The 26,474-nt window shown below is 46.0% G+C and overlaps 1 protein-coding gene across 5 annotated transcripts in view; it reads right to left on the bottom strand.

Annotated features, from left to right (window-relative positions):
* Positions 1-1,320: 1,320 nt before the first annotated feature.
* URB2 (URB2 ribosome biogenesis homolog) overlaps positions 1,321-26,474 on the bottom strand; it is a 26,770-nt gene continuing 1,616 nt past the window's right edge. For 3 of the 5 annotated variants that reach the window (XM_008268272.4, XM_051820686.2, XM_051820687.2), the window contains exons 2-10: positions 26,196-26,334; positions 23,637-23,813; positions 17,430-20,760; positions 14,775-14,935; positions 12,387-12,497; positions 10,758-11,000; positions 8,352-8,439; positions 5,256-5,395; positions 1,321-2,458 (exon numbers count right to left, since the gene is read on the bottom strand). In XM_008268272.4, the coding sequence (XP_008266494.3) occupies positions 2,261-2,458; positions 5,256-5,395; positions 8,352-8,439; positions 10,758-11,000; positions 12,387-12,497; positions 14,775-14,935; positions 17,430-20,760; positions 23,637-23,813; positions 26,196-26,321 (4,575 nt within the window). In that variant the 5' untranslated portion in view covers positions 26,322-26,334 and the 3' untranslated portion in view covers positions 1,321-2,260. Of the gene's footprint in view, positions 2,459-5,255; positions 5,396-8,351; positions 8,440-10,757; positions 11,001-12,386; positions 12,498-13,546; positions 13,685-14,774; positions 14,936-17,429; positions 20,761-23,636; positions 23,814-26,195; positions 26,335-26,474 lie in introns of those variants that run through there. The other 2 variants (XM_070055513.1, XM_070055514.1) reach the window with 2 other exon arrangements.

The following is a 26,474-nucleotide window of genomic DNA, read 5'->3' as shown; positions in this document are numbered from 1 at the left end:
TTTGTTTGGAGCTCATGTCCTTGAAAGGTCACCTGCTCACTCCAAACTCCAGGTGTACAAGAGAAATGTCCCCGGCCTCCCTCAGAGGCTCCTGCAGATAACTTAGCAAACAAAACTCTGTTAATGCAGAGCATTAAGCCAATGGATGACAACCACCTGAATCCATTAGCAGCGCTTACACCACAAGCCCATATCAAAGTGCTGGTTTGAGTCCTGGCCTCTGCTTCTGATCCAGTTCCCTGATGATGCACGGGAAGGCAGCAGAAGATGGCCCAAATAATTGGGCCCTTGGCACCCATGTGGGAGATCAGGATGGAGTTCCTGGCTCTTGGCTTTGGTCTGGCCTAGCCTAGTCCTGGCAGTTGCAAACACTTGAAGGAGTGAACCAGTGGATGGAACATCTCTCTGTCTCTCCCTTTCTTGCTGCTCTTTCAAATAAATACATCTTTAAAAAAATAAAATAAGGGGCCAGTACTGTGGCGCAGTAGGTTAATCCTCCGCCTGCAACGCCGGCATCCCATATGGGCACCGGTTCTAGTCACGGCTGCTCCTCTTTCAATCCAGCTCTCTACTATGGCCTGGGAAAGCAGTAGAAGATGCTTGGGTCCCTGCACCTGCATGGGAGACCCAGAAGAAGCTCCTGGCTCCTGGCTCGGGATAGGCACAGCTCCGGCTGTTGTGGCCATCTGGGGAGTGAACCAATGGAAGAACTTTCTCTCTGTCTCTCCCTCTCATTATAACTCTACCTCTCAAATAAATACATAAAATCTTTAAAAATAAAATAAAATAAAAAGGCTTACCTTAAGGATGATGCTTTAAATAATTTAAAAAGTCTACCTTCTGAGGAACTAAAATGGGGTACCAGGAGAATTCTAAGAATTTCACAAAGATAGCAAATAAGGGAAATGGAAAATCCTCAACTGAGAAACAATTACACAAAGTATATAATCTTTTAGTGATTAAATCTAAACAAAATAACTTATCTGTGTTATCACATAGGCCTAAAACAAACAAAACTCAGGTGTGGGAAATTAGCCGAGCAGTAAAATGCCTACATCTCTATCAATGCCTGATTCTAACTTCCTGCTAATGCAGACCCACTAATGCAGGATATGACAGCTCAAGTAATTGGGTCTCTGCCACCCACACAGAACACCTGGATTGTGTTCCCCACTCCTGGCTTTGGCTCCCGTCCAGCCACAACCGTTGTGGGCATTTTTAGGGAGTAAACCAGAGAGTGGGAACACTATGTCTTTCAAATAAATAAATAAATTTTTTAGAAAAAGCAATAATACTAAAGTTGATTCACTAATAGGAAAATAGATTAATATTAAGTTTTTATTTTCCCTTTTATTTTTATTTTCTGAGATTGCCATATTGAAAACATATTAGGTAATAAAAATAAGATTTTTTTCCCTGCTATTCAGTGTAATAAAAAAACTCTAAAATGAACTTCAGAGAACAGAAGCAAGAAGAGCGGGCCAGGAGCCCTTGCGCCTTTGCTGAAAGATGCTCAGTCCCATCCAGCAGGCACACTGGCTGTACAGATCCCGGTCTCTCAATTTCCTCAGCTCCAGCCGAAGGTAGACTCAGATGGAGAGCACGAAGTGGCATTTCCAGAAAACTTCCCATTTAAATAGGTTGTAATTAAATATCTTGTACCTCAAGTAAAAATATCAAGTTACCCAAAGTTTCTAGCGGGGAGGGGAGACAGTAAACCACTGAAAAGAACCACACATGGAGAGGTCATGGGAGGTGATCATTCCTCTGTTGAGTTTATCTCCTTTTAGGATTCTTTCTGCAGAAAAAGACATTTTAAAAAACAGTCCGTGTCGGCATTTGGCCTAGCAGTTAAGGTGCTGGTGTCCCCTATCAGAGCGCTGGGGTGCAATGCCTTGTTCTGTTCCTAACTCCAGCTTCCTGTAATGCAGCCCCTGGGAGGCAGTGCTAATAGCTCAAGTGGCTGGGTTCCTACCAACCACGGAGATCTGAACTGAGTTTTCAGTTCCCAGCTTTTGCAGACATCTGGAGAGTGACCCAGCAGATGACAGCTCTCTCACTCTCTCTCTCTCCAAAACAAAACAAAACAAAACAAAACACCCTAAAAAGATACAGCATAAAAATATACTGCACAAACCCTAAAAGATTCTCCATGTACAGCAACACTGCATATTAGATTATCTAGTTTTTCTATCTTCAGTTCTTCAGAGCGCGAGGCAGGCCCCTGTGCAGTCACTGGCTGCGCTCCCACAGCAGAGCCTCAGACGGTGTATCTCTTCTCTCCTTTGAGCTTAGTCTTGTGGTACTTGATGTAGTCGTTGTGCAGCTCCTTGAAGACGTCTCGGACTCCTGGCTGCAGCGAGGCCCGCAGGAACAGGATGTCATGCTCACTGCAGAGGTCCAGGATGAGGTAAATACCCTCCTGCAGCAGGCCTTTCACGGCTGGATACAAGGTCACCTGGGAAGGCAGACCTGCATGAGGACAAACTGGGGACGCAAAGCAAGCAGCACAACCTGCCAACCATATCCTCAGGACTCACATAATCTCAATTTGTGCCTCCAAGTGCAGAAAAGATCTGGCTTTTCAAGCATAAATTAGCAGAAAACTCAAATAATTGAGTACTCATACTTACAAGGTTTCTCTTTTGAGGAAACAGAAGCTAAGCCAAGTGAAAAAAGCCTGGACTAAATCTCACAAAGTTGCAGAGGTAGCTTTGCTAGTTAGTAAATCATGCATCCATGTTTAGCCGGGCACTTAAAAAACTGTAATCTGTAACTCTGCCTTTCAAATAAATAAAATAAATCTCAAAAAAAAAAAAATTTAAAGCTCTTACAATCACAGCTACTTGCATATTGTGTCATATTCTTCTATACTGTCAATCACCATTCACAATGAGACTCTGACACACATCTTCCCAGAGCCTGGTGGGAAAGGCAGGCTCTAATGCTACCTAAACAGATCATCAGTAGGCTTTTTGGATCAGCTGCAGAAGGGATGCACAAGCACCCCTTAATGGATATTCTCCTGTCAGCAACAGCTCAGCATGACCTAAGTCTCTAGCTGCCCCAGGGTGGCTGATGTGGACCCTGTGCTGAAGGATGCACGTCTTCCCTGCAGTTCTGGGGTAACTAAATCTGGGCTCGGCAGCAGGAGTGGCAGGCCAGTTCCAGCTTCGCTACACCTGATGCTTCAGCCAGCCGTGGTAGATACTCAGGTATCACCTAACCAAAAAGGTCAAGAGTGCTGCCTCTGCTCATATTCATATCTCTCTGGGTTTCAGCTTGAATGCTTCAGGAGCTGGAACCAAAAAGAAGTAGGACTGATGGGCTTGGAGGATGGATAGTGGTGACAACTACCTAACATTACAAGTGTATTTAACACCATGGAGCTGTACTCTGAAAAATGGTTAGGAGGGTAAAATTCATGTTATACTGACTTTGTCAAAATAATTATAAATAGTAGGAAATCCCGGCATGCCTGGGATCTGGTAGATTCCTTATGAATCTGGATGACTTGAAAAGAGTCACTGCTCTGCAAACACAAAGCCTCTGACAAGGACATGTTTTATTAACCAGGAGAACTCTGACTCACAATGGCAACTGTTGGGAAGCACGTTCCCAAACAGGCAATTCATTTCTGTCATTAAGATAACATCAAGATGACACTATTCTTCAAAGTTCTAGTCCTTTTCATATGACAGTTCAAACAAACATTTTTGACAGGTGATCGCCTTAAATTTTACCACTGTAAAAATGACGAGAGCCTTCAAGGATTGAAGGCAGAATGGCTTGTCTGTGGTTTCACAGCAAGGCAATGGGAGGGAAGCAAAATAAAATGAACAAACAAAAACACAGGAGTCCTGGAGCGTACTAACAGACGGAGTGCTATGTAAGTGGACTACTCGCACATTTGTTTAATCATCACTGGTAAGCAAATGATTCTACTTCCAAAGGCGAAAAAAAGAGGCTCTATGACTTCCCCAGGGCCACACAGAATCCTTCCCACAACCCCTCGCTGTTTGCTTCTCTTGGTGGCCCTTGGTGAAGTGACACTACTTTGTCTCGTCTTGTTCTTCATTAAAATAGAAAATAATGCCAGTTTTTCTTTCATCAAAAACTTACATATTAATGATGTGAGTGCTTTGGAAACAGGAGGATTCCATAAAAATGCCAAATAATTGCAAAGAAAGCCAACCACAAGCCCATACCTCACAGAAGGACCATTTGCAAAGGTCTTCTCCTGGGCAGTGGCTCTTGCAGGCACACCACTGGATGCGGCTGAGCACTTATGGGGTGGGTGACCTGGGTATCTGACACCCTGGATGAGCAGGGCAGTGGGGTGGGAAGTTATGTAGCAGTTACAGACCCCCCAGAACTGGGAGTGGAGAGGAAAGTCCATTCAGCCTAACCTCCCTTGAGAAACAGTGACTTTTCCACCCTAACAAGCTGACAGGTGATCTTACTCATGATCTAAGATTGACAAAGTAGGGACAGCTCATCATTTTATATAGAGAGAAAATAATATAATGTGTAATGTATACACACACAAGTAGATGAAACACAAATACACTGTATTTTGCTTCAGCTTGTGACATTTGACTATAAAAAATAAATTTATATATCCTAAATTTACAAAGTCCAACGGTGAACTTACCTTGGGTCACACAGGGTCTCAGGGAATTTTGAAAAAGAGCACACTGACATTCCAAAGTGAGATACCAATTGCAAAATGCATTCATTACTTTGAACACTGAGTCAAAAATATTAATTTTGACTAAAGTATTTTTCCTTACCTACACAAATACACCTGCATCTACACCTTCCTACCTCCTTTGGGGGCCTCAGAGCAGCTGAGTCTCCCGAGTGACAGACCCCAGGATACAGATCCCTGGTCTCCTGCTACTGAGGGGAACCCTGGACCTTAGGCCTAGAACTCTCTCTGCAGTCTCTGTTGAGTCTGGTCCTATGAGAGAGAGCTCCTGCTCTTGGGTCTTCATCCCGCTATAACATCACACAAGAGTCAGCACTACCAATGCCGAGGCTTGTGCTAGAGCAAGAACTGATGATTACTAAGCACCTTCCAGCTCCCAGGCACTGCTGAGGCCACTGTGTGTCACTTCATTCAGTCCTTACAATAAACAGCCTTGCAGGGGTGCCACGGCCCTTCACAACTGAGAACGAGCAGCCCAGAGTATCACTTGCCATTCTACACATGAAGCTCTGCTTAAGGACTGAAGAGGAAAGCACTTGGTTACCTTCTGCACCTCTGTCATGTACTGGGCCACCATAAAAGGGGAAAACACAGCGACCTCTTCAGCTCGAGCAGCGATGTGGCTGTACATCCGTTCTACCAGGCGCGCACACTCCAGCACCACAGGCAGGTCCTCTGTGCTTCCTGCAGACAGCAAGGCATTTCCCAACCAATCAGCTCAGAAACAGTACACATTCACGCTTTCAATTTTAGACTTTTCATATACACAGAAATGATCTCAAGCCCTCCAATTTTTTTTTTGTACTCTCTAATTGGCTTATTTTCCAGACAGTATAAAGAAGAAAAGACACATGCAAATATTTATCTACATAACAAAGGGAAGAACACTTAAAGTACACAACAAGCCCTAAGTGTAAGGTCTAACTACAATAATCAAGATTTTTAGGAATGAATTCCAAGATTACTGTTGTATTTTAAAAGAAGATGGATTTCTATAAGGAAGACTGAAGATGGAAAGCCATCTTATAGAAAACAATGGTTTACTGACATCACATGATTTGAAAGATAAGACGTCCTGATTATGTCTCTACCTTCTAAAGTTTCAGGAAGTGTTTGCGTAGGACTTTCCTTTCATGGGCAGATACAAGCAAGACCCAATCATTACTAGCTCCCTTCTTCCTCTTCGGTTTTCATTCTGATGCCAACCTCTTCTCCCCAGATGGTGACAAGACTACCCAGACCCTCTCGGCAAACTGCTCCCAAGAACTCTTATAGCCTAACTTGTCCCCATGGCCCAAGTTAGAGCTGGTGGGGGAGTTTCAGCACAGGCCAGAGCACCTTCCCTGTTTCTTTGGGCATATTAGCAGCCCAGGTTTGATAAAAACCTAGAAAATGTGGATTAGTCCCCAGCAACAAAAAGCAGAGCAGCCATGGCTGGGGCTAGGGTCAGAGGTGGGAATGCACCCAGAAGAGACAACACAGTCTTTCTGGGGTTCATGGAAATGTTTTCTATTTTGACTTTGGTCATGGCTTCATACATGTGCTTCACTGCTGAAATTCACTGAATCACACACTTTAAACAGATGTAATTTATTACACATATATCATACCTCAATAAAGTCAGTTTTGAGACTGTCAATACCATTTAAGACCCTGAATAAGCATACATTTTTCATATAATAAGCATATAAAAGTTTTCCAAGTCAATGTGTTTTCATGAAATTATGTAAATTGTTGGTATTCATGAGGCAGTTTCACAGGAAACATACTTTACTAATACGCCTCACTATGCAGCACAGAGCCCTGGACAGGGCACGTGCTCCTGTGCTTCCCCAGAGGCTTGACAAAGGACACCAATGCTCAGCAAGGCCTAGGCTGGGCTGCCCATTTCCTGTCCAGGCAGACATCACTATCAAACAGGGACTCTTCCCTGCTGAGCTCTGACATGACCTTGAAGGCCTTAACACAATCACACACAGTCACCACCAACCAGCTGAGGTTGATGCGGGAGATGGAACTTGCTCCCCAATCAAGTCCCTAGATTCACAGTGTTGAGCTGACACATGCTCTGCACCAAGCATGGGAGAAAGAGAAAAGACCTAATTGTGCCACTCCCCGATCCCATGTCCCAGCAGGATAATTTCATAATGAACTAGGCCGTTTTTCTTTACTCAAAACTACACTGGTGGGGTCAGCACTGTAGCATAGTGGGTAAATCTGCCACCTGCAGTGCTGGCATCCCATTTGGGGGCCAGTTGTGAGTCCTGGCTGCTCCATGTCCCATCCACCTCTCTGCTATGGCCTGGGAAAGCAGCAGAAAATGGTCCAAGTCCTTAGGCCCCTGTACCACTTCTTGTTCCTGAGACCCGGAAGCAGTTCCTGGCTTCGGATCAGCCCAGCTCTGGCCATTGTAGTCATTTCGGGAGTGAACCAGCAGATGGAAGACCCCTCTCTTTCTGCCTCTGTAACTCCACCTTTCAGATAAATAATCAAAAAAATCTACATTGGCAGGGGAGAAGTTGAGCACCACACATAGATCTCTCATCAGCCCAGAATCACTGTCTCAGAGGCTTCTTGACATCCTCAAGGGAGTCATAAATCTCTTCGGTGGCCCCAGAGCATCCTATGAGACGCCTGTCCCGGCACTAATCATTAGCACACTGCATGGTGTGGGGCTGGAACAAGCTATGTCATTTCACGGTAAGTGCAATATAAAATACAATGTCTCCATTTATTATTTTAAAATAACGAGGACCTCTTGAAAATTAGAAATTCATCAAGAATCAACATAATTGAAAGCTTAAAGGTGAATTTTACACATAATACATGCCATTGCCATATGGCAGTTTGCTTTTCATGGTAAACAAACACAACCTGACCAAGATCTGGCTGGAATGGTGAGGTGTGGGAATTCATCCTTTTTATAAAATAAAAAAGCTCTATACTCACCTGTTCCTTTTTGTTTTATTGTTAAACTATAAACTCCTTAAGGGCAGAAACAGCATCGTAGCCATTTTTATAACATACATGCTCAATAAATACTTCCTAAATCTAGATATTTTGTTCCCAGAAAAAGTTATATTTCAGTTAGGGGATGCCAGACGCATCCAATGTTGTTGTTTTGTTTTGTTTTGTTTTTTTGTTTTGACAGGCAGAGTGGATAGTGAGAGACAGAGAGAAAGGTCTTCCTTTTTGCCGTTGGTTCACCCTCCAATGGCCACTGCGGCCGGTGCACCGCGCTGATCCGAAGCCAGGAGCCAGGTGCTTCTCCTGGTCTCCCATGGGGTGCAGGGCCCAAGGACTTGGGCCATCCTCCACTGCACTCCCGGGCCACAGCAGAGAGCTGGCCTGGAAAAGGGGCAACCGGGACAGAATCCAGCGCCCCGACCGGGACTAGAACCCGATGTGCTGGCGCCGCAGGCGGAGGATTAGCCTAGTGAGCTGCAACACCGGCCAGCATCCAATGTTTTGGATACTGTAAACTGTGATAGCTTGAAAATTTTTAAAAAATTATTTTAAATCTTCATGTAACGATCTGAACATTTAAACTCAGTTTCATTTTCAATAACATATGTGCTGAGAAGACATCCCATGTAAATATATTTAAAATTGTGCATCTGACACTGCTACTCTGAATTACCTTTGTCTTTCTGTCGCCCTTCATGCATAACTGAGAACACCAGCCTATTAAAAGAGTTCAAGAAAGAAGGGATGGCTTTCAGCATCACCTGTAATGACAGACAACACAACACAGAGGTGTGTAAGTGATCAAGTTTTTCTACTTCAAAGGAGCTTATACTCGTTTCCTTAGCTTTACCTATCTGCATGCTCAAAATGGCTGTGTGTGCCGTTTTAGGCCTTTAGTAATTCTGGTTTAGAACTTCTTGATTCTGTGCCTTTTGCTCTTAGCTGGTTCTAATCCATTCTAGAAGTGGGTTGAAATAAATAATAAAAGGAAAAATGGTGACCAAGTTATTTAAATATAATTGGTACCAGAAAAAAAAGACTACACACAGCAAATTCACTTAAAATGGGGACCAAAAATTCTCAATTAATAATGAACAGTTCTGCTCTTAACTTAACCTTGAAAAATAACACTAAGAAGACAAGGCATACTTCTTCTATACTCAACCATCCTTAGATCAGGATCACAACTACACATTGTCCAATAGAGAACCATGAATCCCATGGGACTACCTTTATTTATATTCAGTTCCTAGTTATACTGGCCACATTTCAAATAGTGGAGACACCTGAAGTGGCAGCCAGTGGTCACCAGATGGGCCATGTCCATCACCAGTGAATACCCTATGAGGCAGTGTTATTCCAATCTTCGGAATGATCAAACAGAAAATCAAGTGCTGAGATTATTCTCTTTTGTAAAATGTAATCAGCAAAATTCTTGAGAATGTAACACTGTATCTTTCAAGTCAAATTATTGACTTTTTGTAGCATGCTCAGAAAGATCATTTTTGCAAAAGTATTCCAGAGTTTATGCTGTCCACAGACCTCTCTCAATCCACTGTTATCCTATTGATGAAAAACACACAAATCTGGGTCAGAGTATCTGGGTTCACACCCTGGCTCCTTATGTGATCCTGAACAAAATTTCTGGCTGTGCTTGTGTAATGTGTGTGTGTGTGTGTGCCTCAGCTTCCTCATCTACAAAATGATGACAATAACAGGTTGTCACAAGGACTAAATGATTTAAAAAATGCTTAGAATGGCATCAGCTGCTGATCTTTCTGCTGGGTATTGTGACTGTGCTAACTTCTTGTTACACCCTTTAGAAGTACCTAGGAGGATCCTAGCTGGGTATTTATATCAACACAGACCTACTATGCATACTGTCAACGTTGTGATTGCACACCAGCTTCCCTCACTGAACTGTACATGAAATAGATGCATGTGAGCAACAATGATTAGTCATGTTATTCTTTATTGTAATACCAAGGCATTATTCTTGTCAATTTTTTCCATTTATTAAATGATCTAATTCCATTAGATGGTCATTTGGTGAACAGTTTTGCAGCAGAGTTAACCAGCTTTTCAATTTTACCTTGATCATCCTTATAAAATCTTGCATCCTTTGCAAGATCAACAGTTTCAGCTAGTAACTGATTTGCATCACATTTATATTACACAAGCACATAAAAATCTAACAATCAGCAGAGAGATTTAATTAAAAAAAAGAAGCCGACTAGATAGACAGGGCCAAAGGCAACTGTTAGCTGGGAAAAGCTTTGGAATAGGTCCAATTTCATGAATGTTTGGTTTGTAAGAGATTATTTTTCTTAAAAACTGCATTGCTGGCAGGACTCTATCCATAAAACATCACAACACTTCAAATTACCTACACGTGCACATGTCTATGTAAGTCACGTTTCTGAGTTCTATCTTGTCAGCTGCATGCATAGCGGCAGTACCATAAGAACACTGGTAAGGCACTGACAATCTTCAGTCTAAGATTTAGATTCGGTTAAAGTGACATTGGTCAAATCACGTAGCAATAACGAATTTCATCTTCTTTAGTAAACCAGTATTACTACTTCCTTCAGTCTTGCTAAAGGGGTGATTCTCAAAAATAATAGCTGAATTCCAATCCAAGCTCTGCCATGGAACATTTATTGCTCGTTTCAGTTGAACTTGAAAGGCAGAATCCTATACAACTGGAACCTAGGGTGCTTCACTCCACACACATATTTGAGTTACAAACCCAACAAGGGATCTGAGCAAGTGAGTGGTCAAATACATGATCTGCACAGACAGCAATGTCTAATAAGGTTCCTTAAAGAATGGTAAGCAAACACAATGCAAAGTGTCAGATCCAACAAAGATAAACTCACTCAATTAGCCCAGTATGAAGTTCAAGCAGTTTTGTGCTGGAGAAACCACCCTGGCCCTGAAAATCACCGGAACAACAAAGTTTGCTCAGCACATCAATTTTTCTGTTGTCCGGCAACAGTTTCCCTGCTGCTTTTCTGGAAGCTGAAATCACCCCGCTCACAAAGGAAACACTGCCTGGTGTGTGTTCCCTTCCTCTCACCTTTGGGTGACACTGCAGGATTGAGAAGAGCACGTTATGCAACTTCAGGAAGGTGCTTCCATAGTCCGGTGGCTTCAGGTGGTCCAAAGGCACTGTCAGCAGGATGCTGAAGGCCAGGCTGACGTGGTGGGGGTTGCTGATGGCCTCCTCCCCCTGCCGTAGCAGAGCAGCCAGGACGTCTAAAATAGGCCCCACCACTGTCAGACGCACAGGTTGCTCCTGACAAGCCTCGCGGTTTTGCAGCTACAGGGCAAGATGGGATAAAGGAAAAAAAAGGAAAGTGACTCTCCAAAGCAAACACACAAAAATGGAAGTACCAAGTAGCAGAGGTAAGAATGTCCAAGCTCCAGAATGAGTTGATGCGTACAGTGGACAGTCTGAAGAGACAAGGAGACCAACATTCAAGCCCCCTGGGTGACCTGATGGCCACAGCCATTTCAGCCTGCACTTTTTTGATAGATTCACCTACTGTGAAGACAAGCCATTTCTTGTAAAGAAGCTGGTTCATCCAATTGTTCACAAGAAAAAAAAACAGTAGACAAGTTATTTTTCCAACAAAGACCATTAGTTCTACTTGACTATGGTTAAGTATGGTTTGTTAAATTTCTTACCAATCTGCTCTAAAGATGAGCAGTTACTGCTATAAAATAAGGGGAACAGACTCAAGATGTGGTGTAGCTCAATGTCTTACCTACGTAACCTGGAGTGCTCCCTGTGACTCCCCTGCTCAGACACTGAGCAGCCTGCTGAGGCCTTCTAGGCCCTGTCACTCATAATGCTGGGTGTTGTGGCTGTGCGGACTGCGTGTTCCAGCCTTCAGATGTAGCTGAGGGGATTCTGCAGGTCTGCCATGCCCACAATCCATGCTGTGACCACGCACGTGCATGCCTCCTCCCCACTCAGCCCAAGCGCTCTTCCTGCCGCTCACTGTTCACACCAGGTGGCAATAATTGCTTTAGCCACTACTGACTGTTCTCAGGGAAACGACACAGCCGCAAAAGTGAAGATGGGAGATGACAGCAAGTCTCTTCATGAGACCCTTTGGTCCTGGAAGCATGCTACTCTAGGGTTCTGTCTGACAGCAAAGGCTGGAGTCGGGGCCGAGGCAGACAGTGAAACAGCCTGCTGCGCTGGCCAGCTGTGACTCCTCAGGCCAGCCTCACTGGCAGGCAGAAGCACTGAGACAGTCTCAGTGTGAACCAGGCTTTTGTCCCTGTGATACCAAAAGCTGAGTGACTACTGAAAACGTGAAAGTTAACACTCGGGTAAGATTCTATCAACACCCTGCTGTTTGCAACATCACCGTCCCATTCTAGAAAGTGTCTCTACCTAACATACTATTTGCCTGAGACACCCACATGCACACTCCCACAAATACACTGACCACAAGATTTCCTGAGTGCAAAGACAGCTCCAACAGGCCTCCAGGGAGGCCCCACCTTGTTGCCACATTTCTTTTACCCGAGCAGCTCCTGTGACACCAGTGTGTGCACACAGAACCCTGCTCGTGCCCATCTTCAAGGTGCAGCCCCTCAGCATCGGCACAGCAGGGCCCCACACACAGGCTGACAGCAACTTTACAGGAAGAGGTGGTGAGTAGCCGGAGGGTGCCCCACAGAGCGTACTCACCGCGAGCGCCGTGACTATCTGGGGACACGCCCGCCACAACAACCGCGCCTTCTCTCCACTGAGTGGGCAGGTCAGGAGCAGCTCCAGCAACGTGACAGCTGACAACACAGCCTGCGGCAGAAGGGGACAAGCTCAGCAGCAACCCCAGCCAACTCTGAGAGCGCCACAGGGGAAGACGCCTCTTGTGGGGCTAAAGTGACCAACCGCGTCCCCGAGAGCCCTGGGGTCGGGGGCACGGGCCAGTTCTGAAGAAGCTGAACAGAGGTGCCTCACTACACCCAGCAGGGAAATGGGCCAGGACAGTGAACTCAAAGAGGGACACAAAGTACAACGTAACTATAGAGACTGTCTTTTCAAGATACTGTCCACGCTGAGGACGCTGGCTGTATCTTAACTGAGCAGGAACCAGACAGGCTTTCAGCTACAAGAAAACATGGCACAAAGCCAACACCTGAATGGGGTGCTGTGACCACGGTAAAGGTTCAGAGCACAGGAGTGCCAGAGGGCCACATAAACAAGTGCCTGCCCCGGCCCAGCCTTGTGCTAGCCATTTCATCCTCCCCTCCTGCCATACAGCCCTACAAGCTAGGCTTTTTTTTTTTTTTTTAAAGTTTTTATTTATTTATTTGAAAGGCAGAGTCATAGAGAGGCAGAGGCAGAAGCAGAGAGAGAGAGAGGTCATCAATCTGCTGGTTAACTCCTTAAATGGCCACAACAGCAGGAGCTGGGCCAATTTGAAGCCAGGAACCAGGAGCTTCTGTCAACTCTCCCACACAGGTGCCAGGGCCCAAACACTTGGGTCATCTTCTACTGCTTCCCCAGACCATAGCAGAAAGCTGGACTGGGAGAGGAGCAGCCAGGACTCAAACCGGCACCCATATGGGATGCCAGCACCACAGTGTCAGTCCCCAACACTGGTTTTTCCGCTTTGCTCTCCTGCCTCTGACCATGCACCCACACCCCAAAGACCACCAAGACCAACACTGCTCCTACCCTCTGCCCACCTGCGAGGCACTGCTATGCACCAAGGGCCTGTACCACCCATGCCCATCTCTGTTCTCATATTCACATATCTTGGGCTCCCAAGGAACCTACATGCTGCCTGCACTGTGCTCACTTACCCATGCTCCAACCCTGCTGCCCCATCCAAGTGCTCTCCACTCCAACACTCCATTGAATTACACCTCCTCCATGAAGTCCCCTTGGACTAACTGGTCTGAACAGAAATTTGTTTTTCCTTGGCTTGCTGAGGGGAAGGCAGGGGCCCAGAGTGCTTCCAGAGCTGGGGTTCAATTGTGCTGCAGAGGTACACAAGAAAAAGTTCCTGAGACAGGCAACTGCCATAGGTGGCAGAGTGGTGGTGCGGAGCAGCTGGTCCTCACCATGCTCTGGCTCTAATGTTACACACAGAGACTGAATTCTCCCCGCTGTCCCCTCTAACTCATCCTGCCCACTTCTGGAAGCTCCGAAATTACCCTCTCTAGCTCTCCTCCCACCCAAATCAAAATCCAATCCCAGGGTGCTGCTCGTGACGAGGACTCAAGAAGCCACTTGCGAGGCAGCAAGCTTGAACCTGCCAGCCGTTGGCTCTGGGGCTTTCTCCTTCACGCGAGGGTGGGAAGTCTGGCCAGTCCTGTGCCCAGGCCACTTGGAAGAGCGAATCCCAGCAGGTGAGCTCTGTGCAGTGGCACTGCAGTGTATTCAGTGGGCTGCTAAGCCAAGTGCTTCTCAAGTGCTGGCATGCAGGTGTGCAACCAAATCAAGTCAAAACCTTTCAAGGACAGACATCTGGCTGAGCCGTTAAAATGCTGGGTGGAGGGATGTTTGTGTGCCACAGCAGAGCGGCTGGGTTTGAGTCCTGGTGCCACTTCCAGTTCCAGATTCCTGCTCAGGCAACTGGGCATCCACCATCCCCATGGGACACTTGAACTGAGTTGGTGACTTCTGGCTTCAGCCTTGCCCAGCTCCATTTGTTGTGGGCTTTTGGGAGAAATGAACAGCAAATGCAAGCAAGAGAGCTCACTCTAATAATACAAATCTAAAAATTTCTTTTTCAAAAAGTACAGCAGGAAAGATCTTAAGTAAAGGATGGGCAAAATGTACCTCACCTGTCAGCATTTTGGATAGTACTCCTTAGTATTGCACATGTAATAAGAGCACACATCAGGAATACGAGGAAGTTCCCCTCTGCAAAACAAGGCTCCTCACACAGAGAGCCAGACTGTCCCCCAGGGCAGGGCTCCCTTCCACAGGCTCTCCCCTTGCCTAGTTGCTGACAGTTTGAATTTCTGTTTAGTGTACTCTCAGGGGTGACTGCATCTCCAGCAAGTCTTCCCAATTCAGCCAACATCTCTGGGCCTGCAATCAAGAGGCAGAGCAGCCACCCACCTGCGGCTCTGCTTTCCACGTGTTCCTGATGTCTAATCCTTGGAGAACAGACCGCATCACCAGACGAAAGTCCTCTGTCGTCCCCATCTCTAACATCTTGGCAAACAAGGCTTCCAAGTAAGGCTTAATCTCCGGAGTTACCTGAACAGGCATATCAGGATCTGTACAGAAAAGAAACCAGACGTTAAGATGGGACAGACAAGGGACACAGCAGCATGTGATGAAATGGTGTGCAGTCACGCAGCCCCCAAAGTCACGATTCTAGGGGCATGGGAATAGTCACAAGTACTGGTGAAAAAAGCAGGGTATGTATACATATACAGCATGATGCCACTACACACACACCCCATATAAGTGCACACCCAGACAGGGACAACCACACTCAGGAACAACTAACTGGGAACCAGGAAGACGGTGACTTACTTTGTTTACACTTCTCCCAGCTCACAGTTTTATCACAAAGCCCAGTGTCAGAGCATTCATGGCCTGACCCCAGCATATCTTTCTAGCAGTGGCCCCATTGGACCATTCCATGTTGTCAGTCTTACTACTTAGAGCACTGGGGGCAGAGAACAAAAAGGTCTGGTAGATCAAGGCCTGTGTCTCAGTCTACTCCAAGCTATAAGATCCTAGACTCATGACCTCTCTGAGCCTCAATTCCCTCACCAATGAAATGGGCACGATAGCACCAACTCCTATGATTGGGAAATGAGGAATATGGAACTCATGACAAGGGAGCCGTCACATGAAGTCTCCTTCCAGCGTCACCTGCCTTTAGCTACCCTTCTAGGTCCACTCATGTGTGGCCTGCAGGCAACCTTTCAACCCACAGGCCCACAATTCTAGTTGGCTCCCATCCTTCACCCAAGGATCTATGTGGATATCTGCTACTTAACTAGTTTAAAAAAAAATCAACATCTCACTCATCTCTGATAGATGGGCATTTTTAACATAACCTTTTTAAAAAATATATTATTCACTAGACAGAGAGAGAACTCCTATTCACATGTTCACTTTCTAAATGCTTGCAGTAGCCAGAAGCTGGGAACCCAACCCAGGTCTCCCATGTGGACGGCAGGGAGTAAGAGGTGGCCTAAGGGTTGAGATGCTGGCTGAGATATAACAGTGACAACATTTATTTTAAGTTTTGCAGTGTTTCTTGCCCTTACCTACAAACATGTTTATTTTATGCAGCTGTAACCATGGCATACTTAACATTTTATATTGGGGATTGTTCTGCTTAACATTTCATATTTTTTAGACATTTTAGAAGTATTTCACAGTCATCGTTTTCATGGCTGCATGGTAATCACACTAACCCTGCAGAAGTCAACTCTCTGGGCATGAAGACATCACCTCTCTCCCCACTAGGCTATGTCTCAGGTCCCAGTTAGCTGGCTTGGAAGAGTGGTGACATCTGTGAGCAGCCACTGCACTGTCCACAGCTGGATATTACACACCTGGGAGAGCAGGACGAAGGAAGGCAGGGTTCTGCGCTCTAACAATTAGCTTTGTCTCCCCAGAAATTAAGTCATTCACATTTATTTTTAACAGATAGCAGATTTTACATCTTTTTAAATTAAATCTATGTCACTAAAAATCCAGTAAAGAGCCTTTTAATAAGGATGAAATTAGGCCGGCGCCGCGGCTCACTAGGCTAATCCTCCGCCTAGCGGCGCCGGCACACCGGGTTCTAGTCCTGGTCGGGGCGCCGGATTCTGTCCCGGTTGCCCCTCTTCCAGGCCAGCCCTCTGCTGTGGCCAGGGAGTGCAGTGGAGGATGGCCCAGGTGCTTGGGCCCTGCACCCCATGGGAGACCAGGAAAAGCACCTGGCTCCTGGCTCCTGCCATCGGATCAGCGCGGTGCGCCGGCCGCAGCGCGCTGGCCACGGCGGCCATTGGAGGGTGAACCAACGGCAAAAGGAAGACCTTTCTCTCTGTCTCTCTCTCTCTCACTGTCCACTCTGCCTGTCAAAAATTAAAAAAAAAAAAAAAAAAAAAAAAAAAGGATGAAATTAGCTATGGGAATTCTGAGATCAGAACAAGTTAAAGGCTAAACAGAAACAGAAAAGGAGTCAGTTTCAAAACAATAAACTTAGAGGAGTGGGCTTTTAGCCCAATGAGTTAGATGCTCATAGCCCATGCTGGAGACCCTGGGTTCAAAACCCAACTCCAGCTCCTGACTCCAGCTTCCTGCCAATGCAGACTCTGGCAGGCAGCAAGGAGAACTGGATTGAGTTGCTGGTTCCTGGCTCTGGTCCCAGTCATTGTGGGCATTTGGAGAGTGAACCAGTGAATGGTGCTGTTTCTCAAGTAAATAAAAATTTTAAAAAGAGAAAAAACAAAGCTATAAACTTCATATGGAACAATGTCCCAAATAAGTGAGTACCCGAGGTATTGACCAATATGCCTCAAAGGCTGCCAATGCCTAAAACATGGGGACATGGTTTTAAGGGTAACTGCTTACACATGCCTAGAATGTGAACATGGCAGGGAGGGAGGGAGATCTCTTTATCCCTGTGTACTCTGTGAACACACACGTTTTCACATCTCCCCTGTTCCAAAGAGGACCAGGCAACCACCCGGCATGCCATCCTGAGCTCCTTTTTACATAAACCTCTTTAGCACAGAAGTAACTCAAGAGAAAATATCTTACCTGCAAGAACTTTTCTCATAGAATGAAACAGAGAGATAAAAACAGAATCCTTTTGGGGATGGATTTCTGGGGCTGAAAAGAACAGAGTTAGAAACTGCAAGGCTGCCTGGAAAGACTGAACATTTCCTGTGAGGACTGGCAGCTCCAGCAGTATCTGAGAGTAAACATCCTGGTAGAGGGCAGTGTGGAAGAACACCGTTCCACCCGTCTCTTGGGTAATCTCGGCCCCTTCATTGCTGCGGTGCTGGCTCAGGTCTGCTTCCAGGAGCGTGCTGACAGCCGGGAGGAGGGCTGAGGGCAGATGCCAACCCCCTGGTCCTGGTGCTGAGCAGAGCTGGAGCACAGTGCCCATCTGAAGCGTGGTCTGCTGCAGCAGCTCGGGCAGTGCTGCTGAGGCCTCCTGGGGCTGCCTGCTGCGCTCTTTGACGAAAGCCCCCAGGACTTGGCACACCTTGCTTAAAGACACCAGAAGCAGCTGCCTGCCCAGAGGGTTTTGATTTTCCAACTCTCTGCTGGAAGCTGCCTCTGTGTGTGGTTTACACCTTGAGAGGAATGCAGTAATTTTTCCAAAATTGAGCACCAGGCTTAGCTTTATCTGAATGAGCATTTGCAGGAGCTGCTCCAAGAATGTTCCTATCACCTGAAGGAATTCCAGCCATGAGGGGTCATCCATCTCAATAAGGAGTGTACTGCTGGCTTTCAACAATGAGGTCAGCGTGATCTCAAAAATGTCACTAACGTATACAACCTTGAGCACTGAGCGGGCACTTCTTCCCCTCTGCAGGTAACCAAGAAGCTGGTAGCAAGTCATCCAGAACTTGAGAGCCAGTGAGGAGCAAGTGCGCTCGACTTTGGCGACGGCCATCAACAGTAACAGGAGGAAATAAGACACGTGGTAGGGTGGCAAGACACTGTCCAGGTGTAGAGTGGAAAGGACTTCCAATGGTCCCAGGAGGCTTTCTAACTGCTCTCCCTCCAGCCTGATGGGGAAGTCGCTCTTGACCAACGAGAGTAAGTTCTGGGCAACTTCTCCTCTGCATTCTATATTTTCAGTTTCAACTTTCGCAAATCTCTTCTCCCAGTGAGCCACAACCATGTGGTCCTTTTCGAAAAGCCAAGGTAGCTGCTGACTAAGAAGAGTCGGGTCACCCTGGACACCAGAACACAGAATGCTCGAACATCTCTCAATCAGGCAGAGTAAGAAAGCAGAATGAAGGGACTGCATTTCTGGAAAGAGAGGGCTATGAAGGACACCCTTGGATATTTTCCCAAGTGTGATATATGGCTCTTCATCTGCTGAGGCTTCCTGGGCTTTGCTCATGGGCAACGTCCTTAACAGGACGCTTGCCAGGTGGTGCACATCATCTGGAGAAAGGTAAGACGTTAAAATCGTGAGATTTGACACCATCAAGTGCCAGTGTGCCACAGGGTATGTGAGTGCATTCACTGTCTCTACCTGGCCATCCCAGGAAGCCACTGTCATTTGATCCAAGCTTTCTCTGCCAGAATCAACAATGTAGGCAGCATCAGACCTCAAAGTTTGGAGGGCTTCTTGAGACTTGAAACTGGTTAGCAATAAAGTCCTTTTCATTCTCTGAAGGTAGAGCTGTTCCAAGCAGTACCTCCCAAGAGAGTTGAATTGAGCTGTCAGCTTCTCTATCTCTTTCCATAGCTGTGTTTCTACACCAGGGAGCAATGGAGGGAGGCTCGAGATCTCCAAAGCAACCCCTGTTGGGGCCCCAGACACAGAGTGATACTGGCTACAATTCAAATTGAGCATGGTATCCACCTGAACCCAGGTGTATGAGAGCAGGAGTGCAGAGTCACTGACCTTCTGCAGCCACAGCTCTGGCTCTGGGTCTGGGGGGTCCAGGAGAAGGGTCAGCAGGGGCTTCACAAGCTCTCCCAGCATCCTCTCCATCGTACACTGTGTCCGTCTGATGACAGGCAGGGGTGTGCTGCTGTCCAGACTCCTCATGTTGAACATGATGCAGTGCAGCAGCGAGCTCAGGGACAGTGACTTCAGGGCCATGTCGGCATCACTCCGCAAAGAGGGCAAGACTAATGACTGGAACTTCTCCAGCAGAAGGGACCAAGTGTCCAGGATCTGACTTGGAGACAGTTCCAGCAGGCACTCACGGAGCACTGTGGCGGGGCCCAAGGTCAGCACGGGCTGCCGTAGTGCCTCAGCAGCTGGACGACAGATTACCCCCAAAACCTCTTCAAACAACAGTGGCACCTGTCGCAGTTTGGCATATGTCTGGAAGAGTGTGTGGATAAGTGCCTCCTGTGCTTTTCTGGTTCGAAACTCTGTTACTTCTGCATCGATCCAAGCTGATGCCAATAGGTCATCCAGGTCTGGCTCCAAAATCAAATGATTCAGAGATATCAGAATCTTGAGACAGCGGAACCAGGCCGGCACAGGTGCTTGTGAATGGTTTATCAGTAGCTCAGCCAAACGGCGGTAAAAGCAGAACTGAACCTCTCCGTGCCGGATCCTGTCAGCAGCAATGTTGTAGATATTGTTGTTGGCCACTGAGTTTAGCAGTTGTTCCAGAACCAAAAGTTCTGTGGTCCAATCTGATGCAGACAGAGCTGTTACCTGCTCCTCCTGCAGGTGTGAAATTCTCAAGCAGCCAAACAGCCTGGGGAGAACCTGAAAGCAGAGAAGTTGGTTTCCCTCCTTGAAGTAGGAATCCAGGAAGAGCTTATACAGCAGGGCCACAGAGTTGGCCACAACCGTGGCATGAAGGCTTGGTTCACAGTAACCAGCCTCTACTAGTCTGGTAATCACAGTGTCCATGGGAGCAAGAAGACTCTTTAGAGCCCCCATCTTTGTGTCACCTTCCTGGTGGTCCAAGAGCTCCCCTTTGTAGGATGAGAGCAGCTCAGGTTGAAAAACTCCACCTCGAAGCATGGCCTCAATCTGATTCCTGATGTCCCGGCTCAGAGCCTGCCGCAGCTGGCCCTGGCCAGCCTGTGTCCACGTGCCCTCGGAGAGTAAGTGCCTCAGGACCAGGTAGGGCTGTAGCAGGTGCCCAGTCACATCGCCAAAGGCACGTCGTGGGTTGACCTGCTGTTGCTGGATTAAGAGGTAATGGCCAAGGGCCAGGTGAATGACCTCGAACAACTGGGCTACCACAGCTCCCTCGGGCTGCCTACAGGCAGACCGGCAAAGCTGGTTCAGCAAGGCCACCATCAGCTCCTGTCTGGCTGTGTAGATGACAGCAAGGGCAGGTGTGGAGAGGATGCCCTGGCAACAGCGCAGGACAGCACAGATGTTCCTCTGGGATCCCCAGTCAGAGAACTCAGCTATCCTCTCATTGATGACCTGAGCATTAAGAAAGAAAACTTATTACTGACCATAAACCCATACATATACCAAAAGGTACCAACAAACTCATCTTTTAGAAAGAAATCCCCAGTTCTTAACGAACCTGATATTTGCTTTGTATGCCAAAAGGGAGCAAAGTGCCTGTTTTAATTCCTACACACACCTACCTCCTCCTAATCTTAATCTGGAAGAGCAATGCCTTTGTAAATTTACTGTTCCTTTTTGCAAAGCTGAGTTGTGCGAGCCTAAGGTGTCAGTGATCACTTCTTATACCCTAACCCTGCAATTCGGCTTAGATGTTCGCATGTACATAGACAGTGGCATTTGGGCTGTGATCCAGGGTGCAAAATACATCTTTACACCCAGTTACGCGTTGCCTATTAGAAAAGGCAAAGAAAAAGGTACCCTTAAGAAAGAAAGGCAAGGGGCCAGCTCTGTGGCATTGCAGGCAAAGCCTCTGCTTGTGGCACCGGCACCCCATGTGGATGCTGGTTTGTGTCCTGGCTGCTCCACTTCTGATGTGGCTCTCTGTTTGTGGCCTGGGAAGGCAGCGGAGGATGGCTCAGGTACTTGGGCCCCTGTACCAATGTAGGAGACCTGGAGGAAGCTCCTGACTTCTGGCTTCAGATCAGCCCAGCTCCAGCCATTGCGGCATTTATGGGGTGGACCAGTGGAAGACCTTTCTCTCTGTCTCTCCTCTTTGTCTGTAACTGCCTCTCAAATAAACAATAAATAAATAAATCTTAAAAAAAAGGAAAGTAAATATTGTCAGTTACCATTTACTACACACAGCTGATCCATTGTCCACCTCTCTTAAACTTCCTAAATTCATAAATACCAGAAATCATGAGGACCAGGCAGATTCCCAAATTCACTCATATGTCAAGTGACTTGTACTTATGGCATGTGAGAAATCAAGTGTACCCTGGGTGCTAAGTTACCAGTAGCCCAGTGACATAAGCATTATCTACATTCAAGTAACTGCTGGCTACAGGCCTTTAGAAATCACTCTGGACCTTTAAAAATTACTCTTAGAAATCACTCTAGCATTGCAGATAAAGGCACCAGCATCCCATTTGGGTGCTGGTGGGACCTCGCTGCCCCACTTCTAATCCAGCTCCAATCCAATGTGCATGGGAAAGCAGTAGAGGATGATCCAGGAGCCTGGGCCCCTGCACCCAGGAGGGAGACCAGGAGGAAGCTCCTGGATTCTGGCTTCAGCCTGGCCCATCCTGGCTGTTGTGGCCATTTGGGGAGTGGACCAGCAAATGGAGGATCTCTCTGTCACTCCCTCTCTCTATAACTCTGCCTTTCAAATGAATAAAATAAATCTTTAAGCTATGACCTGTGACACCAGCATCCCATACTGGAGCACTAGTTTGAGTCCCAGCTGCTAATGCTCCTAGGAACGCAGCAGAAGATGGCTGGACCCCTGCTACTATTTAGGAGACCTGGATGGAGTTCCAGGCTCCTGGGTTCAGCCTGGCCCACTTGGCGAGTGAACCAGCAGACAGATCTCTCTCTGTTACTCTGCCTTTCAAATAAATAAAACAAATCTTAAGAAGAAGAAGAAAAAAAGCCAAGACCTTAAATGTCAATGTATCACTATTGACCTCTAAATTTTTGGCTATACGTAAACTTTTTCCACATTTACACCCAGTAAGTGTAATTTATTTATAATTTACATCATATATATACACCACAGTACCAAAACTATATAATTATAAAATGTGCATAAAATCAATTAAATATGGTTATTGCAAACCATAAAAATAGATTTTCTTCCCATATCCCAAAGGATCATTCAGAGTAATTCATTTTGGTGACCACTGGTCTATTTTAAGCGTCACAACTTAGAACATGATTTCAAGAACCATGAAAAGCCTATGAACCATTTCCTTCTTCTCTGTTACAAGCCTCTACTGGTTGCTTCTTTTTTTTCCTGTCTGTACACTCATGTGGATGAGGCACGGCAATTTAACTGAACAAGCTCTGTAATCAGGCAGATCTATGTTCAAATCCCAGCTCTGCCACTTATAACATATAACTTAAGGCAAGTTACTTGACATCACCAAATGCTCATTCGTGGTGATTTTCATTGTAACTAGTTATTGTCATGGAATTTCAAAATGATCAGTTTTTACAATGAGGTTCATAGTTTTGAACTGAGACTTCAAAATCACTTTTAGTCAAAAACATTTGAGAAAATTTCTATCCAGATTTTGACCTTTGATCTCCCTCCAGGACAACACAAAGGTGAAAGGGGGAAAAAAAAACAGAGTAGCGTAATTTACTGGCTAGCTTTTCCAACTTAAAAGGTAATTAAGTGGCAGGCATGGTTTGGCCTAGTAGTTAGCTTCCATCCCATAGCAGAGTGCCTAGGTTCAATACCCAGCTCCAGCCTAATTCCAGTTTCCTGTCAGTGTGGACCCCTGGAGGCAGCGTGATGGCTCAAGGAACTGGGTTCCTGCCACCCACACGGAAGAACTAGATTGAGTTCTCAGCTCCCAACTTTAACCCAGCCCAGCCCTAACTGTTGCAGACATTCAAGGAGTGAACCAAGTGGATGGGAACACATATACATACACACTTTCTGCCTCTCAAATAAATCTAAAAAAAATTTTTAAAGGCAATCAAAAATCTCTTATAGAAGTTCTAAGATTTTCTTGATATTAAATCACAAAGTGCTTAGCACAGTTTAGAACATACAATACACAATTATTCTTACAATTCTAATATTATTTCCTTCTCCTCTCTCTACCTTGCTAGTTCCTTACCTCCAGATAACTGACCCTAAAAAAACAAGCCTCAGCACTAAGAGTGAATCAACAGAGGTGCATGTAATACAGAGAGGACAAAGAAGGAGCTATTACCTTGATCAGGGAAATTTGAAGGTTAATTGTCTTGCCATTCTTCAGGAGATTCTGCAATTTTCTGCTATGTAGAATGTTGTCTATATAGATCCAAAGCCTCTCAACAACATCTTCCTTCAATTCAAGTTTCTTCTTATAGAATGCAACCAATGACTGTCTTGCCCAATCAAGTAACACCTGAATTTGGAGAAAACATAGTCTGCAAACCAACTTTTTTCACAGGAGAGAAAGTGGTGATCATTACTGGGACATTCTAGCCACAACCAAGTCCAACCTCCAGGAAAAAAAATTCCTTAAAACTTGCCTCAGTAACATTATCTATATGTTTTGGTAACTTACAATGTTTATTATTAAGGAATAAAAGGGGGAAAACAACTAATTTCATCTTCATCTGAGGCCACCAAAAAGTCTCAGGTGAGATTAACATGTCTTATTCTCTTTTCTGAAGTTACAGCACATTTTTCAAGTCAAAAGCATGGGGTTGGCACTGTGGAATAGCAAGTATAGCGGATGCCTGCAATGCCAGCATCCCATACGGGCACTGGTTCATGTCCCAGCTATTTCACTTTTGATCTAGCTCCCTGAGAATAGCCTGGGAAAAGCAGCAGAGGGTGGCCCCTGCCACCCATGTGAGAGACCTGGATGAACCTCTTGCCTTCTGGCTTTAGCCTTGGCCAGCACTTGCTGTTGTGGCGATCTGGGGAGTGAACCAGTGAATGAAAGATCCCTTCCCACCCCATATCCCACCTCTCTATCTCCCTATCCCTCAGTAACTCTTTCAAATAAATAAATAAAAGTCTTTAAAAAACAGTCAGAAGCAGGCCGGCGCCGCAGCTCAATAGGCTAATCCTCCACCTAGCGGCGCCGGCACACCGGGTTCTAGTCCCGGTGGGGGCACTGGATTCTGTCCCGGTTGCCCCCTTCCAGGCCAGCTCTCTGCAGTGGTCTGGGAGTGCAGTGGAGGGTGGCCCAAGTGCTTGGGCCCTGCACCTGCATGGGAGACCAGGAGAAGCACCTGGCTCCTGCCATCGGATTAGTGCGCTGGCCGCGGCGGCCATTGGAGGGTGAACCAATGGCAAAGGAAGACCTTTCTCTCTCTCTCTCTCTCTCTCTCTCTCTCTGTCTACTCTGCCTGTAAAAAAAAAAAAAAAAAAAAAAAAAAAAAAGGTGAATTTTAAGAGCCGGCGCCGTGGCTCAATAGGCTAATCCTCCACCTTGCGGCGCCGGCACACCGGGTTCTAGTCCCGGTCGGGGCGCCGGATTCTGTCCCGGTTGCCCCTCTTCCAGGCCAGCTCTCTGCTATGGCCAGGGAGTGCAGTGGAGGATGGCCCAGGTGCATGGGCCCTGCACCCCATGGGAGACCAGGAAAAGCACCTGGATCCTGGCTCCTGCCATCGGATCAGCGTGGTGCGCCGGCTGCAGCGGCGGCCATTGGAGGGTGAACCAACGGCAAAGGAAGACCTTTCTCTCTCTGTCTCTCTCTCTCACTGTCCACTCCGCCTGTCAAAAAAAAACAAAAAAAAAAAAAAACAAACAAAAAAAAAACAGTCAGAAGCATAACAAACTCTCAGAATGATCACAGAATGAATTACACACATCAAAAAAGCAAGTATGAGTCAGAATGTAGGAATTCGTGTCCTGGCTTCTCCATGTTACCCAAAACTTAATCTCTAACCCTGTGTACCTCTCCTGGGAGACAGACAGCTGATGTACAATAACATAAAAGTGCTATATGTAAAGGAGAGCTGTACATATATAGAGTTCTCATGTTTGTGACATGCTGGCTCCTTCACAAAACACTGAGGAAAGGTATTAAGGCCTCAGCTCATGATGCGAGAACTGCCAGTATGTATGTAAAATTGTTAAAGAGGAAACATCTCTCAGGACAAGGACAGCAGACACTGCTCAAATTGCCTGCCAGGCCTCCTCTGCCTCAGCCTGCATGGCACTTGCCAGGGGACCAGCGAGATGCCAGGGTGATGCTCCTGTGCAGCCAAGTGTAGACATTACTAGACAGGAAAGCTGCTCTATACACTACATTGTGTCTCTTACCTGGGACACATTCTGCGCTGCCTTCTTAAATACCAGCATCAGGATGTACACTGCCAGTCTGTGAGCTTGTCATCCTAGTGTTTACCTAGTCAGTACTTTTAGCCAGATGAGCCTCAGAAACATCAACAAAGTGCACTGTCCTTCTTGCTACCTAGCCTATTTCTAGAACGGCTTAACACAAACACACTTCTCTTCTTCTCAACCTTCAGTTTACCAAATTCTGAAGACTTCTTACAAAGCACCGCCAGAACTTAATTCCCAACATGGTCACTAAGGTTTACATGTAATTCAACTTGGTTCCAAATAAAAGACACGCTAAAAAGGTTTTTGACACAAAAACTTAATTAATGATATAACTGACTCTAGACTTTTGTCACTGGTGTTAGTTTTAATTTCTAACAAAGTTTCCTCCTCAATCTTTTCTTTTTTTTTAAACTATCAATAAGCAATTAATACAGGTGATAATTATTTTAGATTGTAAAAATACAAATTTCACATTTAACTTACCTGTTCTTTATTTGGAAGAAAGCACTGGTGGGAAATCCAAGCAAAGTGAGCTAGTTTTAGTTTATCTTCCCACGAAGTTGTCTTGCTCTTCAGCTTAAGGGAAATGCCAGAATACACAGCAGCCATTGCAACACTCTATCTATAATTGAAAGCAATGGAAATAATATAAGGTCAAACTGAACGGCACTAGAAAAAGAACTGCATTACATTATTATAACTTTAGTATTATCTTATAGTTTATGCATTTTTTACTATATATTTTAGTGAACTAAAACACAT

The sequence above is a fragment of the Oryctolagus cuniculus genome, chromosome 13 (genome assembly GCF_964237555.1).
Source record: "Oryctolagus cuniculus chromosome 13, mOryCun1.1, whole genome shotgun sequence".
In the NCBI taxonomy this organism is placed as follows: Eukaryota; Metazoa; Chordata; class Mammalia; order Lagomorpha; family Leporidae; genus Oryctolagus; species Oryctolagus cuniculus.
Note: the sequence above shows the minus strand (reverse complement) of the source record. Positions and strands in the feature narration are given on the sequence as shown.